Source organism: Haliotis asinina, chromosome 2 (assembly GCF_037392515.1).
Source record: "Haliotis asinina isolate JCU_RB_2024 chromosome 2, JCU_Hal_asi_v2, whole genome shotgun sequence".
Classification (NCBI taxonomy): Eukaryota; Metazoa; Mollusca; class Gastropoda; order Lepetellida; family Haliotidae; genus Haliotis; species Haliotis asinina.
This window is the reverse complement of record NC_090281.1, coordinates 87425175-87447881: the sequence shown is the minus strand read 5'-3', so window position 1 is coordinate 87447881 and position 22707 is coordinate 87425175. Positions and strand designations below refer to the sequence as shown.

Sequence of the window (22707 nt, the reverse complement as noted above, 5' to 3'; positions counted from 1 at the left end):
CTTCTTGTGAACCTTCTCTGTACGTTAATCCAGCCTAGTTACCTGGTGTCTCCGTTCACATTGCCTTCCCAAATGCTGTCAGTGACAAAACATTCATTAATAATGTCTATGGTGACAGATGTGTTGAACATTGACCCACGTCTACAGGTCAAGAAGTAAAATCAACCAATAAATGCTCCACAACTCTACAATCAAATGTCGATCTATGCAGGAAGTTGTTATCCACTAAGTGGTATGCTTCAGTTTTGACTAAAACTTGTAAATAGCCGACCAAACAATCAATAAATGTATCAGTGATTTCGTTTGTCTCCCCTTGAAACATTTATACCCGATAAAACCACCTCCATGGTGTAGTTGTTAGGGAGTCTGCCCCAAGAGCGGAAAGTTCGACACCCGATCGCGTCATAGAAAAAGACATTTACTATTGTATCTGTTCTTCCCCGTCTTGCGCTCAGCATCAATGGGAAAACAAGGACTGGTCAGTTCGGTTCGAGTCGGATCAGCTTAAACTTTGCTAGTACAAGCAGCCACACACACACACACACACGCACGCACGCACGCACGCACACACACGCACGCACACACACGCACACGCACACACGCACACACGCACACACGCCGGCATGTCAGCGAAATATTCTTAAGTACGAAGTTAAAATCCATTTTCCTCATTTACCTCACCTCACCTCATACCTGACAAAGAGTCCAGTGCTGCAAGAATCTCATTTACAAGTATTCCGGTTTCGTATATTTTACGTCTGTTTCCTAAGGTGATGTCTGAAACATTCGACTCACAGAAAGTAGGGTGTATTCCATTTTGGAAGATGTTGAGCAAGTTCGGTGATTGTATATGGATTAAGAAAATGATTAGTCCATTTACAACGAGTTATACATTTCTTTCAAGCGTTGTTTATGGTAAAAAGTACTATTACCCACGAGGGCGAACGTATCGGGGTTCGTATTATTCGTAGGATGCCCTAAGGCAAAATATCAGTTTCTCATGGTAACGTGACGTCATGAACAATGCCATGACGTCACGGTTCTTCTTCATCTACATGCGGCGACGGCGGGTAGCCAGCCTATGTTTGAAAGTAGATTTGGGTTTATTTTCCCCAGTTCAACGACTTCGGAAATAAACAGAATATTATAGTTGTGCCCATAACATAGTATGTTTACGACACTCGTACCTAAATATCGGTATATCCCTCGTTCTCGCTCGCTAAATACCAACATTTAGGCAACATCGCCTTGCTGTACATATCTGCAATGGGAACCACTGACCTAACTCTTAGTGTTGTTGGTGCTATTTTCCTCTCCCACGTCTTTAGGTTCTCACGGGTGGCAAGATGTTCTAAGACACTATATTCTGCCAAGTGCATGTGTGTCCCTATATATGTCAGGATGGACTTATGCCTAATGTGTCTTGATTATGAACCATTTTCTGGGAGAACCATATCAACTTCAGTACCGTTAACGTCTCCGAATTTGGTGCTTTTGTTCCCCAGCTAAAATGCAGTATTTCATGCAAACTGCACACTTTTCACCTCAGCTCATCTGGAAGACTTTGACGGCCATTGCATCCTCTGTAAACAACACCGGAAACTACAGCTTCCGCACAGCTGACCATCAGTGTCAAACAACTGACTGCGAGCTGTTCGAGGTGGCCGTCATCGAGGTACAGCTGCAGAAACCTTACCACGCCCAGGCCACGTCAAGAGTGTAAGTCTTGTCCTTTGTACATACTTCATTCCAGTAAAGAGTGAGAGGTAATAGTAACGGTGCAGGAATATGTATCTTACTAACGTAATATAAACCTGAAATGGCAGGATAACAAATACCGCCCGATGATCAACCGAGATACACTCCATTTGGGCAAATGGCGAAAAAAGCTGTGATTATTACATGAACGGATAGCCTGTATTCATTGCTGACACCATGGCTTCCTGATAGCGTAACCATTTCCTACTTTACATGTAACACTCGTCATTCAAATGTTTTGAATGAAAATGGGTTTTTGTTGCCTGCAGTATTTCTGTTATGAGACCACGGGCCGTTAGCAAAAACAATCATTGAAAATAACCATGAAGATTGCTTGAACAAAGACATATTATTGACATTTTAACATGTTTTTGTAACATTTGCCACTGCTAAACGAATGGTTTGTATATGCATTTCATAAAATTGTCACTAGACTATTTGGGCACCGGATGCCTACGAATACAAAATTTATTAGTTTTTGTGAAAACATTTCTTTGTCTTCCATCTAATAGATTTACTGCAACTTCATTGCTAATGAGTGGCATTACCTAATTCGGTCTTCAGCAACCCATGCTTGATGCAAGACGCGACTTAATGGATCGGGTGTTCAGGTTATTTGACTTGGTGCACACCTGTCATTGTATCAGTATATTGCGTACATCCACGTTCATGCAGGTGTTCACTGGACTCGATTATTTACTGACCATATAGCTGGAATACTGCTCAAGCGACGTTGCACAATAAACCCACCTTACCTAGTTAGCTATTTGGGGAAGTATGTAGAAGTATGTAAGTACGTAAAAGTATCAAGTATATGATTTTCGACGCCATTGCTATGACCAACCGTTGGTCAGATTTTATTCTCAGCAACACGTGCCGGTCGTGGCTACCAAATGGATGGTTGCTCATTGTATCGATCGCTGTATTGTTTTGTAAGGAGACTCGATTTTTTCACCGGCCGCCCCGCATACAGTTGTATAATGCAGAGGGAGTGAGTGAGGTTTAAGCAAATTTCCAGCAATATCACGGCAGGGGTCACCAGAAATTAGCTTCACACTTTGTGCCCGTGTGGGCGGACGCTTTAGTCACAACTCTGAGTGTGAAATTAAACAACTATGCCACAAAGCTGTGAAATTGCCACTTCCGTTTCAGAGCAATGTCACCTGATGATGCTGTCACACTTGGCTGGTTCGTCAAGAATGAAATGACCACGCAGTACGGATCCAACTGGCCACAGCAGCTCTGTACACGGTGGTCAGACAGGGACAAGGTGGAGTCGGCCTGGATGAACAAACTCTTGTATTGTCCGTGCAATCTTGGCCAAGCCCTGGCTGACTTCGGCCGATGGCAGGCCGACCTCGGCTGTAACATATGGTCATCCAGCAACAGCAACTGTTTCTATCACAAAGGGGCTGTCCACTGTGTGAGGTCATTCCTGCCAACGTAAGTATCAACTGAAACTATCGTGAGAAAATAGATGCTTCGGAGTGTTACTAGACGAAGAGCGCTCGTGCCAAAGTAAGTATCAATGACTAAATCCATCAAGGAAAACTACCAGCTTCAGTGTGTTACTGGATGAAGCTCATTGAGAATTCCTACCAATGTGAGTATCATCAACTAAATCTATCAGATTAAATACATCCTTCAGTGTGTTACCAGATGAAGAGCATTCCTTCCAACGTAAGTATCAACAACTAAATCTCTCCATTTCAAACAGTGTGTAATTGGATAAAGAACTTTATTGCTAATGTATCAGCAACTAAAACTATCAAGGACAAACAGCTGCCTCAGCCTGGTATTCGGCGAGAGACATTCCTGTGACGACAGCTAAAATTACAGTACACCACAAATGGGTTTCACTCATTATACCCCTGTGGGGCATAGAACCTGGGTCTTCGGCGTGACGAACGAACGATTGTACTACGAAGTTACCCCACTTCAACCCCATTCATTCTTTGACGTCTCCATTGTGTCACAGATGTGTTCAAATGGAGAACATTCTGGACTGAATGCTGTTCATTAGTAAAAGAATTATACTTCTATGGTAGTATTAGTCAAGTCGTGGTCCTTTCTTTCAGATCTACAGGAGCGGGCAACCAATGTTGCTATGGCAGTGATGGCGTGCTGAAGTACGCCGCCGACACCTACCAAGGCAGCACCCCCGACCGCAGTCACGACTGGGGTGCCGCCCCCTACAACAAGCCCGACTTTGTGCCGTATTTCTCCCACTGGATACATGACGTAGTCACCTTCTACTACTGCTGCTTGTGGACAGACAACAGTAACTGCGACGACTACATGGCAAGGCGGCCTACTCGCGACTGTAACGGCTACCGCCCTCCTCAAGCAGGTGAGTGTAACAATGCATATTTAGGTACCCGGTGTTGAAAAGGGTACCGCCGTTCTTAAGCGGGTGAGTGTCACAGTGCATATGGAACCACCCGGTGTTGTAACGGGTACCGCATCATCAAGCAGGTGAGTGTAACAATACTTATTGTAAGAAGTACGTTCTTCCTAAAGAAGACGATGTTTGAGTCGGATTGAATATGTTACGTACTAGACTTTGATAAATGGAGTGAAGTCTCTACCGAATATTCTCAGTGTTTTCTGAATTTGTGTGCTTCCCCCGACAGCAATGGCTTACGGCGACCCCCACATCATGACATTTGACGGTCAACTGTACAACTTTGGAGGCAAGGGAGACTACTACCTGGTGAAGTTGGACCAGTTTTATCTTCAAGGGAAGTTCGACATAGGACAGCAAGACCACGGTAAGATGAATTCGGGGAGATGTTTACGTCTAATATGTAATATTTAATAAGCTATATGTACATGTCATCCAGGTCACTGTTACATACAGCAATGTACAAATATAGGTCACTGAATTAAAAATATCGATGATGTAGTATATGTTCGTATGTTTCAGCTGACGGCAACAGCGTTAACGCCACCGTATTGACGTCAGTGGCCATGTCGGGGTTGTCAGGTCCCAGGGTTGAGATACGTCTCGCTACCCCCGGGCTCAACAGTGACAGGCGTCTCGATGTCTTTGTGGATGGACAAATGAAGCTGTTTGATGCTTCGGCCATTTTTAAGCAAGAGTTCAGCGGTAATAATTATTCAGTCAGATCTATTCAGATAGACCTATCGGCCTATGGGGTTGATTGAATAATGTTCAGGGAGTGGAGGATGCATTTAAAGCAACGTTTGCATTGATTCATGATGCGAAGTTTTTAACTGAATGCTTCCCTGGGGGCTGATCGATCTTTTAAAGGAAATGCATTTAGTCACTTCCTTTATTTTTCAAGAAGTGGGGTGTGGGCCTTTAAGTAGCGGCTTTAAATGGTCTAAGCCACATTTGTGCTGTGTCAACCATTTCTTGTACTTTATTCCTACAACGTTTGTGTCTTGTTACCATTTCGAAAACGCCGTAAATACCACAATAAGTCCTGAAAATAAAAAAATGAGAACAGTATTGCTGCAAAACTATAGGCGGAGTGTCTGTCATCAACGTTGCTACCGACCCAAACAACAACGCACACGACAACTTCACCGTCATCATGCAGTCGGGAGTAGGGGTGCAGGTGGCGGCGTCAAACAGACTCCTTCACGTCATCGTCAACATGCCGCCCAACTTCAAGGTAACCATGAATCTGATTTCTGGAGATTGTAAGACATACACCTGCATCATTTACAGCATCCCTGCGCCTCACGGGCTTACGTTGTGCACTGAGTGGTGTAGACGGATAGTCCAGTGGTAAAAATGGTTGCTAGTAGCTCCGAAGGCCAGTGTTCGATTCCCCTCTTATAATCTATCTTTGAAGCCAACAGTTTATGTATGGTGACCATTGCCATTTGTAACCATAAGCTGTCTAAATCTTAGTCATACAAATGTACTTTAAGTTGCACAACAAAAGCATACACACCACATTTACTCACTCACTCAACAGACCATGACGTCAGGCCTGATGGGGACGTGGAATGGAGATATGTATGATGACTTCACAGCCCAAAACGGAGACGTCATCAATGCTACATCATCAGCGGTGGACATTTACCAGGAATTCGGAAGAACATGTACGTATCAGTCAGTCAGTCACTAATTACTTCGGATGTAACGATTTTAGTAACTTGGTCTTACCTCCACCTAGATAGAATCAAATATTTAGGAAAAAATATTTGACGGGAAAAGGACAATGCTTGCAATTAATGTTGAACTTCTTTGACCGTTGTCTATGATGCACGTATCATCTGGCTGATCCTCATGTTCAGACGCGATTATCCGTGAGGATCTGGATTAGAATTCCTCTTTAGCAACGCATGCTTGTCGTGAGAGACGACTAATGGGATCGGATGATCATGCTTTAGCTGACTTGGTTGACACATGTGATCATATCCCAACTGTGTAGATAGAATGACGCTGCTGATCACTGGACCAGACTAACAGCCATATAGTTTGAATATTGAAGCGTTAAACAACGAATCAACCAGTCGTGATGAATCGGTCATTAGCAAACCACGACGGTCGTTAGAAGCGACTAATGAGGTCGAATTATCAGGCCTACTGACATGTAAACGCGTGTTATCGAATCCTGTTTGCGTAAATAGATACGCAGTTGATCACTGGATTTTCTGGTCCTGACTCGATTATTTTACATATAGAAGTAATATTGAGCCTTATACAACAACAAAACATGCAAATCTGATTATCGCTAGCGCATTGTTGCGAACGAGTTTGAGAAACAAAACACTAAGATCGGGTGAATGTTGTTTTACGACCTATCTGACCCTTCTTATAGCTTTCAAAATGTGTGCCAGACAAACCAGTTGTTGATGGGATGATCAAAAATAACATCGTCATAGATTATTCACGATCAGCCAAATCATACAGTGCAATAAGTGGTAACGACTATAGATGAAGACGTACTTTATCTTCAAACAGTTCACGGTGTATATTTCTGTTTAAGGGGATGTGCCAGTAAACGAGTCCTTGTTCTCATACCACAACATGGCGGACATGCAGTTCGTCCCAGTTTTCGAAGCTCCCCAGGGCTCAAATATTGCGGAACCAGACCTCAACGCTACATGTGGGGCAAATGCACAGTGTCGCTTTGACTACACTGTCACCAGAAACGTGAACATTGCGAACGCATCCAAGATTGCCTCTGGCTGGTTCACTGAGCTCAAACGTTTCCAACAAACCAGTAAACACTTTTAATATTTTAACATGTAATAAATATAACAATTATTGAATCCGATTACTTTAAATACATGTGTCAGTAGCTGAAGAATTCACAGTTTGAGCACAATTGGATCTCTTCTCTTTCTTTAGCAATATGGGGCGGTGGGGTAGCGCAATGATAAAGCGTTAGCTCGTCGAAAACCTGAGTTTCATTCCCTACATGACACAATGTGTGAAGCTCATTTCCGGTGTCCCCCGCCGTCATGCTGTAATAGCGCCAAAAACATTCATTACAAAGGAATTGTTAAAAATGAGTGTGTAAATAACGCTGTTTCATATACATGTATATTGTAAATGTGCTCATTTATATTTTATAATAACAATGTTAAGTCATGTTATTATTATAGAATGTCAACGCAGATTGTCATCATCACTGTTGTTCATTAATAATGACGTACGTATTCTTAAGTCTGTTATTCACTGCACTCATTTATTCAGGTGAGACTTGCGGTCTGCTAGATGTGCCGTACTCGTTAAAAGACAACTACAACTACAACCTCAACAGCACCGTCACCATCACCGGCTGCCGCAACATGGGCCTCCTCCGCGGCGAGACGACCTACATGTGTACCAGGAATGATACTGGAGGACTGGTGTGGAGTCCTGACATCACAGCCGAGTGCAGCAGTAAGTACAACTCTGTCATCGTCAGCGCAGACATACCGTTATGAATACTACACAAATATACACTATGAAACAGAGCATTCGGCCCTCTGTATACAGTGGGAAATGTGTGATTTGAGGAATGAGTGCTTAGGTCTTACCACCACTTTGGCAGCATTCCAGTTATATCAGCATATGCCTGCCTGATGTGGGAGGAAAGTCTCAGGTGTCACACATGATGCATATATGTCCACGGGTGGGGTGTTGACAACCCTGGCTATATAATCAGGCGAGCGACCGTATATTTCTGACTGGTCAAAGGGACACAACTCTGCAAAGCGAATCGCACTGCCTTGGATGACTGGACATCCATGTGAGTGAGTATGGTTCCACGCAGCATTTAGCATTATTCAAGCAATGTCACGGCGGAAGACACCAGAAATGGGCTTCACACATTGTGCCCATGTTGGGAAACGAACCCTGATCGCGTGATTAGCCAACGCCTATACCACTTGACTTATCCACTACCTCCATCCATGTGAAAAGTAATCACATTGAAACATACCTATATTAATTAGTTCCTGTTGAGAGTATGTGCAGCATTGTAGCTAGAATAACGTATGGTGCTGTTACGGGATGGGTAACTGTCACTAGGTAACGGTAATGCGAGAACATGTTTCATATACAGATAGGTTTAGGTAATACTCAGATCGTCAGTTAGGAATAGGTTACGTCGATCTCGATACATGATCGAACTATGCAGGCTAAAAACACGTCCAGCGACTTGAACAGGATCCTAGTTTCTCACGAAATCAATTGTCATGGGCGTTAATCAGACTACACTGTTCAAAGTGTGTGTTACTATTGTGCATATTACTCTTGTTACGAATGACAAAAGTTGCCATTGATAATTACAAACGTTCCTCACAAGGTCATCAAACGAGAGGAATCTGTTTTAGCAAGGTCCTTGTTAACGAAGTGTCACAGTGTATGGCATTGTGTCTGTTGTACCGGATTTTTTCTGTGTATGTAGCTGGAAGCCTCTACCCTTTCGGTCGGAAGACAGGAGACATGACCCTGCAGACAGACACCAACCTTCCAATATACCTAGGGTACGACATCAACGTCTTCGGCAGAAAGTACGACACCGTCTTCGTGAGTACATTGTGTACAGTCTCTAATCTTGAAAACAAATATTTTGAGGATTCAAATATGTGTTCAGTATATTCGGAATGCGACGAAGGCATTTCAGCCCACCACTGCTGGTTGTCACATACCCTGAATGAAATGGGTTATCAGAATCTTTAAAGACATGGTCCTTTTCTCCCGAAGACATTTACCGATGCTTGCTATATCAACCATTAGACTCTTGGTCCATGTACTGTTATTAACACGCCGCTTTTGTAGAGCTAGTGGTGGAGCTAAGCATAAAACAAGTATTTCATACAATTTCACGCAATTTATTGTTTCAGGTGAATAAAGATGGGATTGTGGGATTTGATTCAATGGTCCGATATGAGAAGACCTATTACAATGACAGTTCACGTGATCCGAGTACGGATTTACCATTTGCTGCACCGTTCCATTTCTCTGGGAGAAATATCACAAACGAAGACGAAGGAAAGGTGTATTACAGATTAGCGCTCAACAATACGAGCGGTGCCTTCCTCAAGGAGCTTCAAAAGTACATGCTGGATGCCACGATTGGCTGGGAACCCTTTGAACCTGTGGTGGCGCTGGTTGTCACGTGGTATGACGTTGTGGACGGTGGTCAGCTGGGGTGCAAGGCAACTAACACCTGCAAGGTAGAGAATGAGTGGTCATTGGCGTGAGTCGTGGTCATCAGTGGCATTATTATTGTCAGCTATAGGATCTGTGATCGAGAGAAGCAGTAGTCGTAATGGTAGGTGTCGTGGTTGTTGTTGAAGTGCGTGGAGAGGTAGTCGTCAGGAAGGGAAGTTGGACTTACTAGAACAAGAAAGCTAGGGCAATAGCAGCAGCAGCAGTAGTAGTAATAGTAGTAGTAGTAGTAGTAGTAGTAGTTATAGCTGTAGCAGCAGTAGCAGTAGTTCTGGTCGTTGTAAGAGTAGTAGTGGAAGTAGTAGTAGTAGCAGTAGCCGTAGCAGCAGTAGTTCTTGTCGTTTTAGCAGTAGCAGTAGTTCTTGTCGTTCTAGCAGTAGTAGTGGAAGTAGTAGTACCAGAAACAGCAGCCATAGCAGCAGTAGTTGTTGTAGCAGTAGTAATAGTAGCAGAAGTAGTAGTAGTAGAAGTAGTATTAGCAGTAGTCGTACCAACAACAGTAATAGTAGTGAGAGCAGCTACAGTACTGGTACTTAGTACTCCGAGTAATTGTAGAGGTAGTAGTAGCAGCAGTGGCAGTAGTACTAGAAGGACTAGTATTTGCACTAGTGGCAGTAGTAGAAGAGGTAAAAGAAGTACTATCATTAGAAGTATTGGTCATAGTAGTATTTTTTCATACATAACTATTTAGATACGTAACTGATGACAGTTGTGTCAACATCTGTTTCAGACCGCCACATTTCAAATGGTCCTCGTTGCCTGCGAGATGCACACATTCGTGGTCTTCAACTACCTCTCTATGAATATCCCTGTCCAGCAATTCTACCAAGTAATTTGCATATCAATCACGCATCTGTTGCGGTTAGATACGCTACGTTACACGCCTCCTGAACTAATGGAGGCCAAACACAATTTGATAATGGCAAAATATGAGTAAACCCTTGCTATACATGCATGTTATTATTCAAGACCACGGGTCAGGTAACAAATAACAGTAATATCCTAACTGACCCTAATGTCTGGCCATCGGCTATCCTTGATATGTTACTAAGACGTGTTCTGTTCCCTAAATGGGTACAACTTGTGAAGCCCATTTCTGGTGTCCCCAGGTGAAATAAAAGTAAAAGAGTGAAAGCGGCATTAAACTAAACTCACTCACTCTTTAAGTGTTTTCAGTGTGAATGTAGCCGTTCGTACAAGTGTTCACGTCATAACTGCAACACCTGTGTCACTGTGAGCTTCCTGATTGGCACGTGATAGGGAACGAGTGGATAATTAAAGCACCGTCTTGGGCTAAAATGTACTTAAAATGATGGTTCCATTGAGTTCGTTGCAACCATTGTTTACTGCATGCCTGTTCGTAAAAAACGGTGTTGAGGGTAGAAGTGTTAGAGACCCATTGATTGATAGCATGAACAAGGATGAACAAGGATGTTCATGCCTCCTCGGGTGCCATGCCTCCTTTTGCCATGAGGAATTAGTGAGAGCTGGTGCCATGTAGCTTTGAAAGGAATTCGTTTGAAGAGAGATTAGTGAGAGCGAGTTTCACACAACCTTCAAATCAGTTTAGTTGCAATACAATTCGTCAGAGGAAACCAAGAAATCAAGCAAATACGCTTACCACTTAAAAACACGGTTGTGGCTCTGACAACCCGATCAGAAATGGCAATGACAAGGTGTCTATTTTGTTTAGTTTAGTTTTGTTGAAGACTTCAACTATTTTATGTCATTCCAGGCTGGTATAAATCAAGGTCACGGCTTGGGATGGACTGACGTGTGCACCGGGTGTAGTTTTGGTGACCTTCCCAACACAAGGGGAAGTGACGTCATTGGGAGGTTCATATACCGGATATCCAAAGATACACTTGAGATCGGTGGTTGCTCAAGGCACAGAGGTAAACCACTTGTGATTTTCATTACTTCAATTCAGCGTATACCTTTGCACGTAGGATAGAACATAACGGAAGCCATAAATAGTTTAGAATTACTGGCCTCATATCCCATGGCACCCAATTCATTTAAATTGATAGCACTGCTAACTCACTTGAACAGGATATCGGTATCTATTATGCATACATTATTTACATGTCCATATAGCAGAGAGTGAGTTTAGTTTTACGGTGCACTCAGCAATATTCCAGCTAAATGGTGGCGGTCTGTGATAGTCGAGTCTGGGCCAGGCAATCCAGTGATCAACAGCATGAGCATCGATCTGGGAACCGATCACATGTGTCAACCAAGTCGGAGAATCTGACCACCCGATCCCGTTAGTCGCCTCTTGAGACAAGCAGAGTCGCTGTCCATATACTAGATACTTAGATCTATAGTTGAGTATATTGTGGATACTTTTATCCGTATCATATGGTTATATTTGCTTTGAAACCTTATAGATCTGCAGATTCTTCCAAAGGTAGCTGGAATGTTCGGAGGGGAACTTCTGGACATTTCCGGTCCTTGTCTGGACGATATTAACGTGTCCGTCATGTGTCGGTTCGGGAGTGGCGAGACTTCAGAAACTTCCGAAGGGTTCAGGTTTAACTCCATGAGGTTAAGATGTCCAGTTCCAAGACTTGCAGGAACAGGCTTTGTCCCTGTATCGGTGTCGATAGATGGCGGGAATAATTACATTGGGAGTGCAGATATCTATATTGGTGAGTGGTACAATAAGCTGGACTTCACAGCTACCGCTATGACATGAGAAATGCCCCGTGAGTTTCTGGGCTTTGTGTTTTGTACAGGCACCTCACGTTGATGTGCTTTCATAAATGCAGACGAAATAGTGGATGGGGCGATTAAACTCTGTGACTATTTTCAATAAACGTGTTGTAAGATCATTCATGTTGTCCCCCAAATACAATGATTCACGGAGGTTTATAGAGACCCCATATACAATGATTCACGGAGGTTTATAGAGACCCCATATACAATGATTCACGGAGGTTTATAGAGACCCCATATACAATGATTCACGGAGGTTTATAGAGACCTCATATACAATGATTTACGTCATACGTACCTAACCTGTGGACCTATGTTTATGCATCTCTCCCCTTCGCCATCACCCCACCCAGTTACTCCAGTCCTTATCCAAATCTTGGATCCGCCCCAGCACAAGAATGCCCTGTCTTTTAATGTTATACTTTAACATAACAGTTTGTTAAATGAATTTTCAGTTGTGTTGAAAAGACTGGAGCTGGTTGCTCCGGACGGAAGTAACCCCTGGAGAGAGGTCAATCCGCCGAGCCTCACTCTGAGATGGGATCCGATTGCTTTGTCAAAAGAGGAGGGAGTGCTCGTGGAGATCCGAGTGGTTGGCTACAGGGAGGATGGAGATCAGGTGAGGAAGCTACAGGAAACGGGACATAATTAGAATCACTTGACCGATCGATTAGATCTTTGTTCCTGATCCCTATATGAATATTATGATCTTGTGCAACTAAATGTTTGGTTAGTTAACTTCACTGGTCCATTTTTTCAGATGAGTTTATTGATATTTGTCATTGTCATTGTAAGGTATATACAATTTGTTTTCTGTTTAACGCCCTGCTCAACAATCAAGCTATAAAACGGCAGAATGTAAGGAATCTACTCTGGACCCCACAGTTCAGTCATGACAGTCGTGTTATCTCCGTGTCAAAGCAATTAGCATGTTCTTTAACTACTGTAAGATATCCCCGTCCGTTACAAACATCGCAAGTCAAGGACATGTAACTGGTTTTTGTTTTGGTGTGGTTTGGTTGTTGTTTAGCGCCACACTCAGCAATATTCTAGCTATATGGCGGTGATGGTCGCCTCGCTCGACAAGCATTGTCTATTGATGGCCAGTTCTAACCCAGATCTGCACGGGTAAGTGGTTATTTTAGTATTACGAGATACGGAGCCATACAACATTCAAAACATTGCTAAATTTGATATCATTTCGTAGAAAAATGTGTCCCAAATCTAATTATGAAATACAAATAGCAGGTCACCCCAGCATTTGTTTGACAAGTGGCGCTCCTTGTGGCACCGTTTGTATTATATGTCAAGATATTTCAGTATTGATGTGAAATAAATCAGGAAAATCAATTTTCGAGGCGATATGTAAGATTTGACACATCGATTAACTTCTAGAAAACTCAGGAAATTAAAAAGACATAATGCTTGATTCATCAATGATTTTATAAATATATTTCTTTTTATTCTAACAGGATATTTTTACATAGTCAGTTCACACTGGATAAATATTAATATGAAATATGTTACCAGAGGGTATCAGCATTATCTCAAAATATAACAGCATACCAAAATTATATTTAAAAAGAATGTAGTATGATTAGAAGCAAGATAGAGGGAAATAACTGCGTAGCGTACATACGCGCTCCTACTGTTACATCCCGTCGCATAAGGTACACGCACAAACCACGGTATCCAGCAACGATGCATAGTTAAAAGTGCCTCTTCCCCAAAATGTACAAGTATATGTAAATCGTCAATATCACTTGAACGCTTTCACTCCAGATAAACTGGAAGACCCTCAGCATCCTCTCCCCCGAAGCAGCCAACACAGGCGAGTTCACCTTCACACCCTCTGACCACCAGTGCCAGCCGGAAGACTGTGCAGTGTATGAGATCGGCTATGTGGAGGTGGAGCTGAAGAGGGATTTCCACACACGGGCCAACACTAAGATGTAAGTGGAAACCTTGGCGTCGACATTTTACTTGTGAGATATGACCGACCATACTCTTCCAAAGATTGTTAGAAGTATGACTGTACGACTCTTCCTCTGAGTTGTCTTATCAGGGTCACACGTATCAAGTCCCCAGTACGATTGTCATGAGTGTACGTGAGTAACTTTAGTTTTATGCCGTTTTAGGCTGCATCACCACCCACAGACTTTAAAGACGTTGGTATGGTAGAAGAATGGTATGGGAAACTTTTACAAATTTGACACGTCACTGACAGTGAACATTCAGGTTAGATCTGATCTTCAGTAATCCTTGCTTTTCGTAAGAGGCGACTAACGGGATCAGATGTCAAGTTCGCTGACTTGGTAGACACGTCACCGTATCCTAGCTGATACGTATTGAACAATGCTGATACTGTTGATCACTAGATTGTCTGTTATTGGGTAAGAACGCAGGCGAAAATGCTGTTCCGAATACTAATGTTACACTTAGAGATTAGAAAAACACCAAGTCTGCAGAATATCATGAGAACATTTTTTGGTAATCTGTTTCAGAGCAGTGAAATCAGAGGTAACTCCTTTAGGATGGTTCGTGAATGGCGCCATGAGCAGGCTCCATGGCTCCAAATGGGCTCCTCAGCTTTGTACCTCGTGGTACAACAAAGACAAGGTGGACATGTCGTGGATGGACAAGTTGTTGTACTGTCCATGTACCCTCTCCCAGGGACTGTCCGACTTTGGTCGCTGGCAATCTCAATCTGGGTGCAACATATTCTCCAACAGCTCGGACAACTGCTTCTACCACAAGGAGGCTGTTCACTGCGTCCGGTCCCTCCAGCCGTCGTACGTATGCAGGGAGCTGCTATTCGGCTACAGGAATTATAGATCAGTATAAATTCCTTAAATGGAATTACAATTTTGGTTAGACGGCGAAATTCCATTTGACGTAAAAGGCAAAACAGTGTTGGCTTTTTCCCCATTTAGCCAATCAAGTCTGAGCCAGTGAATCAAGATCTGTCAGTTTCTAAAAATAATGATTCATGGGGGTGTTTTTTTTAGATCTACAGGAGCAGGAAATCAGTGTTGCTACGGTAAAGACGGGCTGCTCATCTACGCCGCTGACACCTACCAAGGCAGCACCCCCGACCGCAGTCATGACTGGGGAGCCGCACCCTACAACAAACCCGGACACGTCCCATCATTGTCCCACTGGATAGAGGATGTTGTCACCTTCTACTATTGTTGTCTGTGGACGGAGTACAGTCACTGTAATTACTACATGGACCAGCGAGCTACCCGGGACTGTAACGGGTACCGCCCACCTAAAGCTGGTGAGAGTACCACATTTGATTCATTTGCATATCGGACAAACAGGCGTTGTTACCCCACCTTAAAGTCAGTAAGGGTGTTCAGTAAGACACCTGGTTCTGTTACATCCTCCACCCTCCTAACGGATGTAATATAAGAGTGGCACCTTGGCTAACGTTTTGTTGTTTAGGGTCAATGTTTTGCTCTAGAGGGTGTATCTCTCCTGAGGCGGGTACCTCCCTCATAAACAGATGGGGTACCATATTGTGGTCTCGGCGTTACTGGCCTACTGATTCAAGCAAGGTGGAAGTTGTAAACACTGGGGATGGTAACAACCTAGTGCTTGCAATACTTTAGTTTGCCTGTTGGCCATTCTATCTACCCCTGAATGAAATGTACAGGCCCATTTTGTTCCAGTCAAACCAATAAAATAGACTGTACACTGTGCACAGTTTCACAGTGTTTATACAGATTCAATTAGCAAAGCCTATGAATCACAGAGAATTTCTAACTTGTTAAAGATTGGTGCTGACATTCCCATGCGCAAAGCGCTGAAATACCAGGACGTGAAACTGTAAGTTACCATAACTTGATGAATGATTCCCAAACGACATTAAAGAAAACAATAATGGGAAAGGTTCCAGTTGAAAAACTGACAGTTAATTTACCGAAGGCCACAAGAGCCTGCAAATACTTGAAAGCCCGATACAAGATCAACCGGCGCAGGGACTCCGGGCCGGCGAGTATTTCGAACGCTGAAAAACAGATGACATGACGGTATGCTCTATGACTGTTCAAGTGAATTGTGTTAAATATCTGCCGAAGCCGATTCAATGAGGCAGACGTACGCACTAAAGAAAACCAAATTCGTAACATGGAGTCATCAGACAAGGCACTGGGTGACAATCTTGTAAGTGTGGCCAGTCCAACTAACATATCTTTGTTCTGACTTGAATAACACTTTCGCCCAAAATGTGCGTTTTCTTCTTTATTATTCTAGAACAGTATACGTTAAGTAGTCGCAAGATACGCAAACGAATTCACCAATGTCCAAAGTACGAAACATATTAAGTTCCGATTTTGTAGTCAGTTTTGTCAACAATAATCTAGGACTATACATAACCTTGTTTATCATTTACTGTGTGCATTATACGTAGTTTATTGTTTGATATATCAACACCGAACATAAGGGGTGAAATACAAGACTGTACCTACTGATTATTAAGCATGAACACGTTTTGATATTGCTCAATTCCAGCATTTGCATACGGCGACCCCCACATCATGACATTTGATGGTCAACTGTACAACTTTGGTGGCAAGGGAGACTACTACTTGGTGAAGTCGGACCAGTTTTCTCTTCAAGGGAAGTTCGACATCGGAGAGCAAGACCACGGTAAGATGAAATTCTGGATAAAATTCAGATATTTGCTTCGTATATACATGTCTTAAAGGCATCCTTGCATATATATGGATGTTTCAACATTTGTTTCAATTGTGGTGGTGTTGCTTCTGCTGATGGTGATGGTGATGATCTTTAGCCTGGTTAAAGGTCACATGCAACCAAAAAATCAAACATAATTAAAACACATTTATCACTAATTCATGAAATATGATATACATTGCTGATTTTAAAAAACAAATAAACACAATTATAAGCGTACAATCGCGATTCAAAAGTGCAATATTTTGTACTTGGGCTTACTTCCCCCGAAACGAAGCCCTCGGGAGACCGACCCCAGTCATAGCGGGTGGATATGCATTCAAGTGTAACGACGGTTTCCGATTGGCTGTTTCATTTGCTGATATGCTGAGGGCTCATTGTGTGTACAGAAAGATCATCTGTTTGAAGGGCATTTTAGAAGCATAGCCAGTCACAAGAAAGTAAGATTCTTTATGGATAAAAACTTCTTTTTGTGTACTTGATGCATCGTTTCAGTATGGATTCATATACTGTTGTCAAGCAAAATCATATACACGAAAAGAAGTCGTTATCCATGAAGAATGTATATAGAGATGTTGGGTTTTGAAAATACATGTTCTCTGAATTTGCGCTCGATCCAATCAAAAATCATGTCAGTAGAAATGGTAAACTGCTGCGTGGCTGGAATCTGTCATTCGTCCAAGTGCAAAGCAGGACTTGAAACTGACAAGAGTTTGCACCAGTTTCCGTCAGATCCAGTCATCCGAAAAAAATGAATGTAGTTCGTTTGCAACCGACAGACATAAAAACATGTCATGTGTATCAACACCTGCCTAATTACATAATGTGGCAGACTCGGGTGCATAAATCAACTTATTTTCTTTATGTCGTATAGTCTGATAGGTGTTAAGTTCAAATTGCACGTGGTCAATGATTGAAGCTGTGTATTGCATGTTGTCTTTAGCAGACAGGCGGACAGACATAAAGGTGTGAATAAACCAGACACTGAGCTTTCTCTGTGACAGAGAGTGCTTACCACCATCAACAAGTTGTTTTACGTAACGAGTAGATTATTTACTTGTTTGTGTACACAATCAAGATTAGACTACTGCTCACGACCTCAGACGCTGGGCATGCATACTGTTTCAAGCTCCGCGAACCTATTCACTGCGCATGCGTTATGGACGCAGCGCAGCACAGCTGTTGAAACCAGTTTTCCCCCAGCGCTGTGGGGAATTTAGTGAAACGTTTGAACTCCGATTTCGCGGGCTTTTTTTTCAACATTTATAGGTTGAATTGGCATTTTTTATGATTTGTTTCGGTAAGTGCATACCGAAAGGTACCAGAATCTGCAAAGTTTTGTTTTACGTTGCATGTGACCTTTACGATTTTTGCTAGCATTAGATTACATGATTGTATGTTTCAGCTGATGGTAGCCTCTTCAATGCCACAGTGTTGACGTCGGTGGCCATGTCGGGGGTGTCAGGTCCCAGGATTGAGATACGTCTCGCTCCGCCCGGTCTCAACAGTAACAGGCGTCTAGATGTCTTTGTAGATGGAGAAATGAAACTGTTTGATGCTTCGGACATCTTTAAGCAAGAGTTCAGCGGTAATATATTAACTTTCAGGGGAATGACAAAATATGGCTGACTAAAACTGCAAATATAACATTGGGAGAGGTCGTGATTATCTATTTATGGAGATTTAGGACTGGGATAACGGACATTGAGTCAACATGCTCTGCTACTTCTATCTACTAGCATGTCTCCCTACTTCAAAGGCAGTTAGGTAAACATTTTTTCGTCACGCCGAAGTCCCGGTTCGATTCCGCGCACGAATATAACGTGTGAGGCCCTCCTCCCGAGCCATGATATTGATTGACTCATCCTAAAACAGCATGAAGTTTTTTCCGTTCAGAGCATACGTTCCTTATAATTTAATCACTATACTGTCTGGTCCAGATCTGATGATAGGCACTGTCATATTGCTGGGCATAAACTACATGCACAGAAACAAACCAATCATATGCATTGACGACATCAAGAAAGATATTTATACCATGCTATCAGATGGTGTGTCTGTCATCAACGTTGCTACCGACCCAAACAACAACACCCACGACAATTTCACCGTCATCATGCAGTCGGGAGTAGGGGTGCAGGTAGCGGCGGTAAACAGACTCCTTCACGTCATCGTCAACATGCCACCAGGACTCAAGGTGGGAGCTTTACTGACTGGTTGAACTGCATTAATGTATGAAATGTGTTATTGGGAGTGATTAAAAAATACATAAACCCTACGACAGAGATTTATAGTGGATGAGGTTTGATAAAACGTTCTAGCTAACACTCCAACAATGTCCAGCATGGTTCCCCGGCTCTGTTGCGCCTGCGCTGACAGTGTCGGAGCATTAGCACAGGCGCAACAGGCCCAGGGAACTAGACTGGGGTCAGGGACGAAAATGATGGACCTGTGTTTGACCTCTTTAGGCGAAACTCGAAGCATAACGCATGGAATACAACCTGAAATACAAAACAAGATGGCTTCCATGAGCAATCGAAGCGGAAGAGCAGTGTATTGCAATGGCACACCTTTGAGATGTTTCCAAGCCTTTTGCTTCACAACGCAGCCATTGTACCTTTTCTGTTATAAAACAACAAGAATCTGACAACGTGCCAAAGAGATTTAGCATCCAACATGCTCGTTTGATTCTAAAGTAATTATGTCAAAAATCAAAAGATGAAATTGTCAGGTGTAAACTAGTTAATTTTCAAATGTTGGTTTTGGGTTTTTTTTTCATTCATGATGGTACGTATCATTCTATCAAATAGTTTAACAATGACGTCACTTTTTACGCCAACCTTGGAAATCCGAAACCTAGACAAACTAAAGTCTAGCGTTAATTCTGTGAGAAGGGATTCACATTGTTCAACCACGTTTATCTTTGTCAACACGATTTCACCAGAATCGTTTTAGGTATGGAACCGGCGGCAAGTTCATGTTTGCATTTCAGTCACTATGTTTCAGAACTTTGACATTTACCGTTTTTGGTGCAGAAAATTCAATGGTCACCCAAAATATCTAAAACAGAATCCTGTGATTCTGTCTGAATTTTACTGAACAGCAAAAGAAACGCAAGTTTCGAAAAATTGAAATCTCATAAAAGTGAGTTTTCACATTTATGTCTTCTATTTCAAACTTTGACGAAAAATTAGAATGGCGTTTCTTTTGCTCATCAGTATATGAGATACTGCTGTGCAGAACCTATTACGGTGGATTTTCAAGGTTTACGTGTAGATCGGTCGACGTGTATCTTCTCAAACCATACATAAATTACCATACAGTTATCATCCAGGAAAAAGTGGCAGTTAGCCCTGCATATTACCCCGTGAGACAGGATAGAAATAATTTTGGAGTTATATCAACATACATGTTCCGGTACAGTTGAAAATCTATTATTGTTAGGTAACCTCGCTGTACACGTGTGTAGTACAAGGGTAAATCAATATATGTTGTAATTTATAGAACACGACTTCTGGTTTGATGGGCACCTGGACCGACATGGTGGCTGATGACTTCACCGCGAGGGACGGAAGTGTCGTTGAAATCGGGGACTCGAACGAGAACGTCTATCAATTATTTGGCAAAACATGTATGTAGGCATCTTAGTGTGTACGGATATTAGTCGCAGACCGCCATCAGATAGATTGAATATTGCTGAGTGCGGCGTAAAACTAAACTCACTCACTAGTGAGTGGACATATATTCTGGTCCTTCAATGAAACATTCTATTGTGAACAACTAATGTGGTAACCACAGAGGAACGCTAACGTCGAAATCAATCATGACAGTGCTAAACGCTTGACAGAACTCTCACATGTCAGAAATGTGAACAGAAACTCCCAAGGGCGGGAATGGTGCTGAATAAAAATGATACAAAAGTAAGGAAACATAAGGATTCGAACTCACGATAATAGGATCATGGAAGTCTAGGGATGAATGCAAAAATGTATGTTTGTTGTTGATTTCCTTTAGCCAGTATCTACTGTTGCATTGCAAGAATATAATATAATACTGAGGGGGAAAATAAGGGATCACATGAAAAATAAGTGTTCTTTTATTTTGGTCAGGGTTTCTTCACTCTTCACAAGCTGCAGCCAAACTTGTGAAGAAAACTGGAAAAAATAAAGGAACAGTGGTTCTTTCATGTAATCCTTTATTTGTTTCCCTCAGTATATGTTTGTTAATGTCATTCTCCCGTGTCTACATGGTGATACATTCCAAGAATACATGTTTGCTGTTGGTTTATTCACTCGTGTCAACTGATACATTGCAAAAATACATGTTTGTTGTTGACGTGTTTTCACCCGTGTCAACTGATACATTGCATTAATGTTCGTTTGGTGCATTCAGGGAACGTGCCTCCAAGTGAGTCGCTGTTCAAGCATCCAAACGCCGCCGACATGAACTTCATCCCTATCTACGATGCATCCCAGTTACCTGCGGGGACAGGTGTCACGGAGGCCAAACTTGCCATGGTTTGTGGGAGCGACGCTCAATGTCGGTTTGACTTCGTCGTAACAGGCAGCTCAGTTGTGGCAGCTGCTTCCAGACAGGCTGCCGGATGGTTTACCGACATTAAGAGCTTCCAGCAGCCTAGTATGTATCGTGAATACACCATTCTGTTAAAAGGTATTCTGTTTGAGCAGGAGGTACACAGCGGGATTCATTTGAGTGGAATATCATTGCAGCATTGCAGTTATATAAAGTACGTATGCTGTGTTGAGTGAGTGAGTTTAGCTTTACGCTGCATATAGCAATATTCTAGCAACGTTACGCCGGGGAACACCAGAAAGGGGCTTCACACTTTATTGATGGGCGAGCGAAATCTTTAACCTTAGGCAACACCACCGCCCTCTATTCAAGTACAATAAATAGATTAACCTCCATGATATATCTAAAATACCTTAAACATTCTCATTGGTTCAAACGATCAGAAGGAACGGTCCATATAACCTCGGAAGGCTCACAACGTCATAATGTTTGATGTGACGTCACTTGCTTGCCACGTCATTATTGATTCTGTTCGACGTTCGAGTTACGGTACTGATGGTCAGATGGATGAAGTTATCATATAAATAGTTATAACATATGAAGAGTTCCACTGAATCTTCATACATTCCTTACATTCGTCACAAACAGGATGAACAGAGTTGACCGCCTCGTTTGATTTGTTTCACAAAATACTGGTTTTATTTCAGCACAGTCCTGCGGCCTACTTAACGTGCCCTTTGCTACAAAATCCAGTCGTAACTACACATTTGGAAACACTGTGACCGTCACCGGCTGCCGTAACAAGGGTACAGTGAAAGGGGAGACAACTTACCAGTGTTCCATGAACAGTAACAACGAACTCCGATGGACGCCGGACGTGACGGCAGAGTGTGTTGTAATGGAAGACGTGAAGGCGGAATACACAGGTATCAATAAATGGTCAAAACGTCGGAGGCCACCTTTCAATATTACATTAATTGTTTATTTAAACTCATATTACAACACATCCTATCTTGCCTGGTGCACAGATGAATCAGGGGTTTTAGCGTCAAGATAATGGTCTTGGGTTCGAATTCATGACGTGCACACATTGTGGCCTTTATCAGTTTATCTGTCTTAGTGTAAGCTTCAGCGTGGCGTTTACAAAGTGCAGCGTATTTGACTTGTTTATTTGTTCCTTAACTATACATAACAAAAGTACTGTAAAAAATGGATGGACAATCAGATATATATCTTTCAAATATTCTGATCAGATCTGTTTGCCAACAAGGGCAAGTAAACAATGATGAGACTGTGTGAGACGTTTATTGTTCACCGTCGGAGTGAACTGTCGCTCACAATATCGGTCACGC

At 42.5% G+C, this 22707-nt stretch overlaps 1 protein-coding gene across 2 annotated transcripts in view; it reads left to right on the top strand.

Moving 5' to 3' along the window:
• LOC137274528 (uncharacterized) overlaps nucleotides 1-22707 on the top strand; it is a 35899-nt gene that overhangs the window by 9878 nt on the left and 3314 nt on the right. For both annotated transcript variants that reach the window (XM_067807767.1, XM_067807766.1), the window contains exons 8-31: nucleotides 1550-1719; nucleotides 2911-3201; nucleotides 3837-4108; nucleotides 4392-4529; nucleotides 4685-4867; nucleotides 5251-5399; nucleotides 5709-5835; nucleotides 6726-6962; nucleotides 7439-7627; nucleotides 8637-8758; nucleotides 9076-9408; nucleotides 10134-10232; nucleotides 11139-11298; nucleotides 11794-12054; nucleotides 12577-12740; nucleotides 13904-14073; nucleotides 14626-14913; nucleotides 15130-15401; nucleotides 16637-16774; nucleotides 18228-18410; nucleotides 18871-19019; nucleotides 20327-20453; nucleotides 21215-21460; nucleotides 22063-22281. In XM_067807767.1, the coding sequence (XP_067663868.1) occupies nucleotides 1550-1719; nucleotides 2911-3201; nucleotides 3837-4108; nucleotides 4392-4529; nucleotides 4685-4867; nucleotides 5251-5399; nucleotides 5709-5835; nucleotides 6726-6962; nucleotides 7439-7627; nucleotides 8637-8758; nucleotides 9076-9408; nucleotides 10134-10232; nucleotides 11139-11298; nucleotides 11794-12054; nucleotides 12577-12740; nucleotides 13904-14073; nucleotides 14626-14913; nucleotides 15130-15401; nucleotides 16637-16774; nucleotides 18228-18410; nucleotides 18871-19019; nucleotides 20327-20453; nucleotides 21215-21460; nucleotides 22063-22281 (4687 nt within the window). The remainder of the gene's footprint in view (nucleotides 1-1549; nucleotides 1720-2910; nucleotides 3202-3836; nucleotides 4109-4391; nucleotides 4530-4684; nucleotides 4868-5250; nucleotides 5400-5708; nucleotides 5836-6725; nucleotides 6963-7438; nucleotides 7628-8636; nucleotides 8759-9075; nucleotides 9409-10133; nucleotides 10233-11138; nucleotides 11299-11793; nucleotides 12055-12576; nucleotides 12741-13903; nucleotides 14074-14625; nucleotides 14914-15129; nucleotides 15402-16636; nucleotides 16775-18227; nucleotides 18411-18870; nucleotides 19020-20326; nucleotides 20454-21214; nucleotides 21461-22062; nucleotides 22282-22707) is intronic.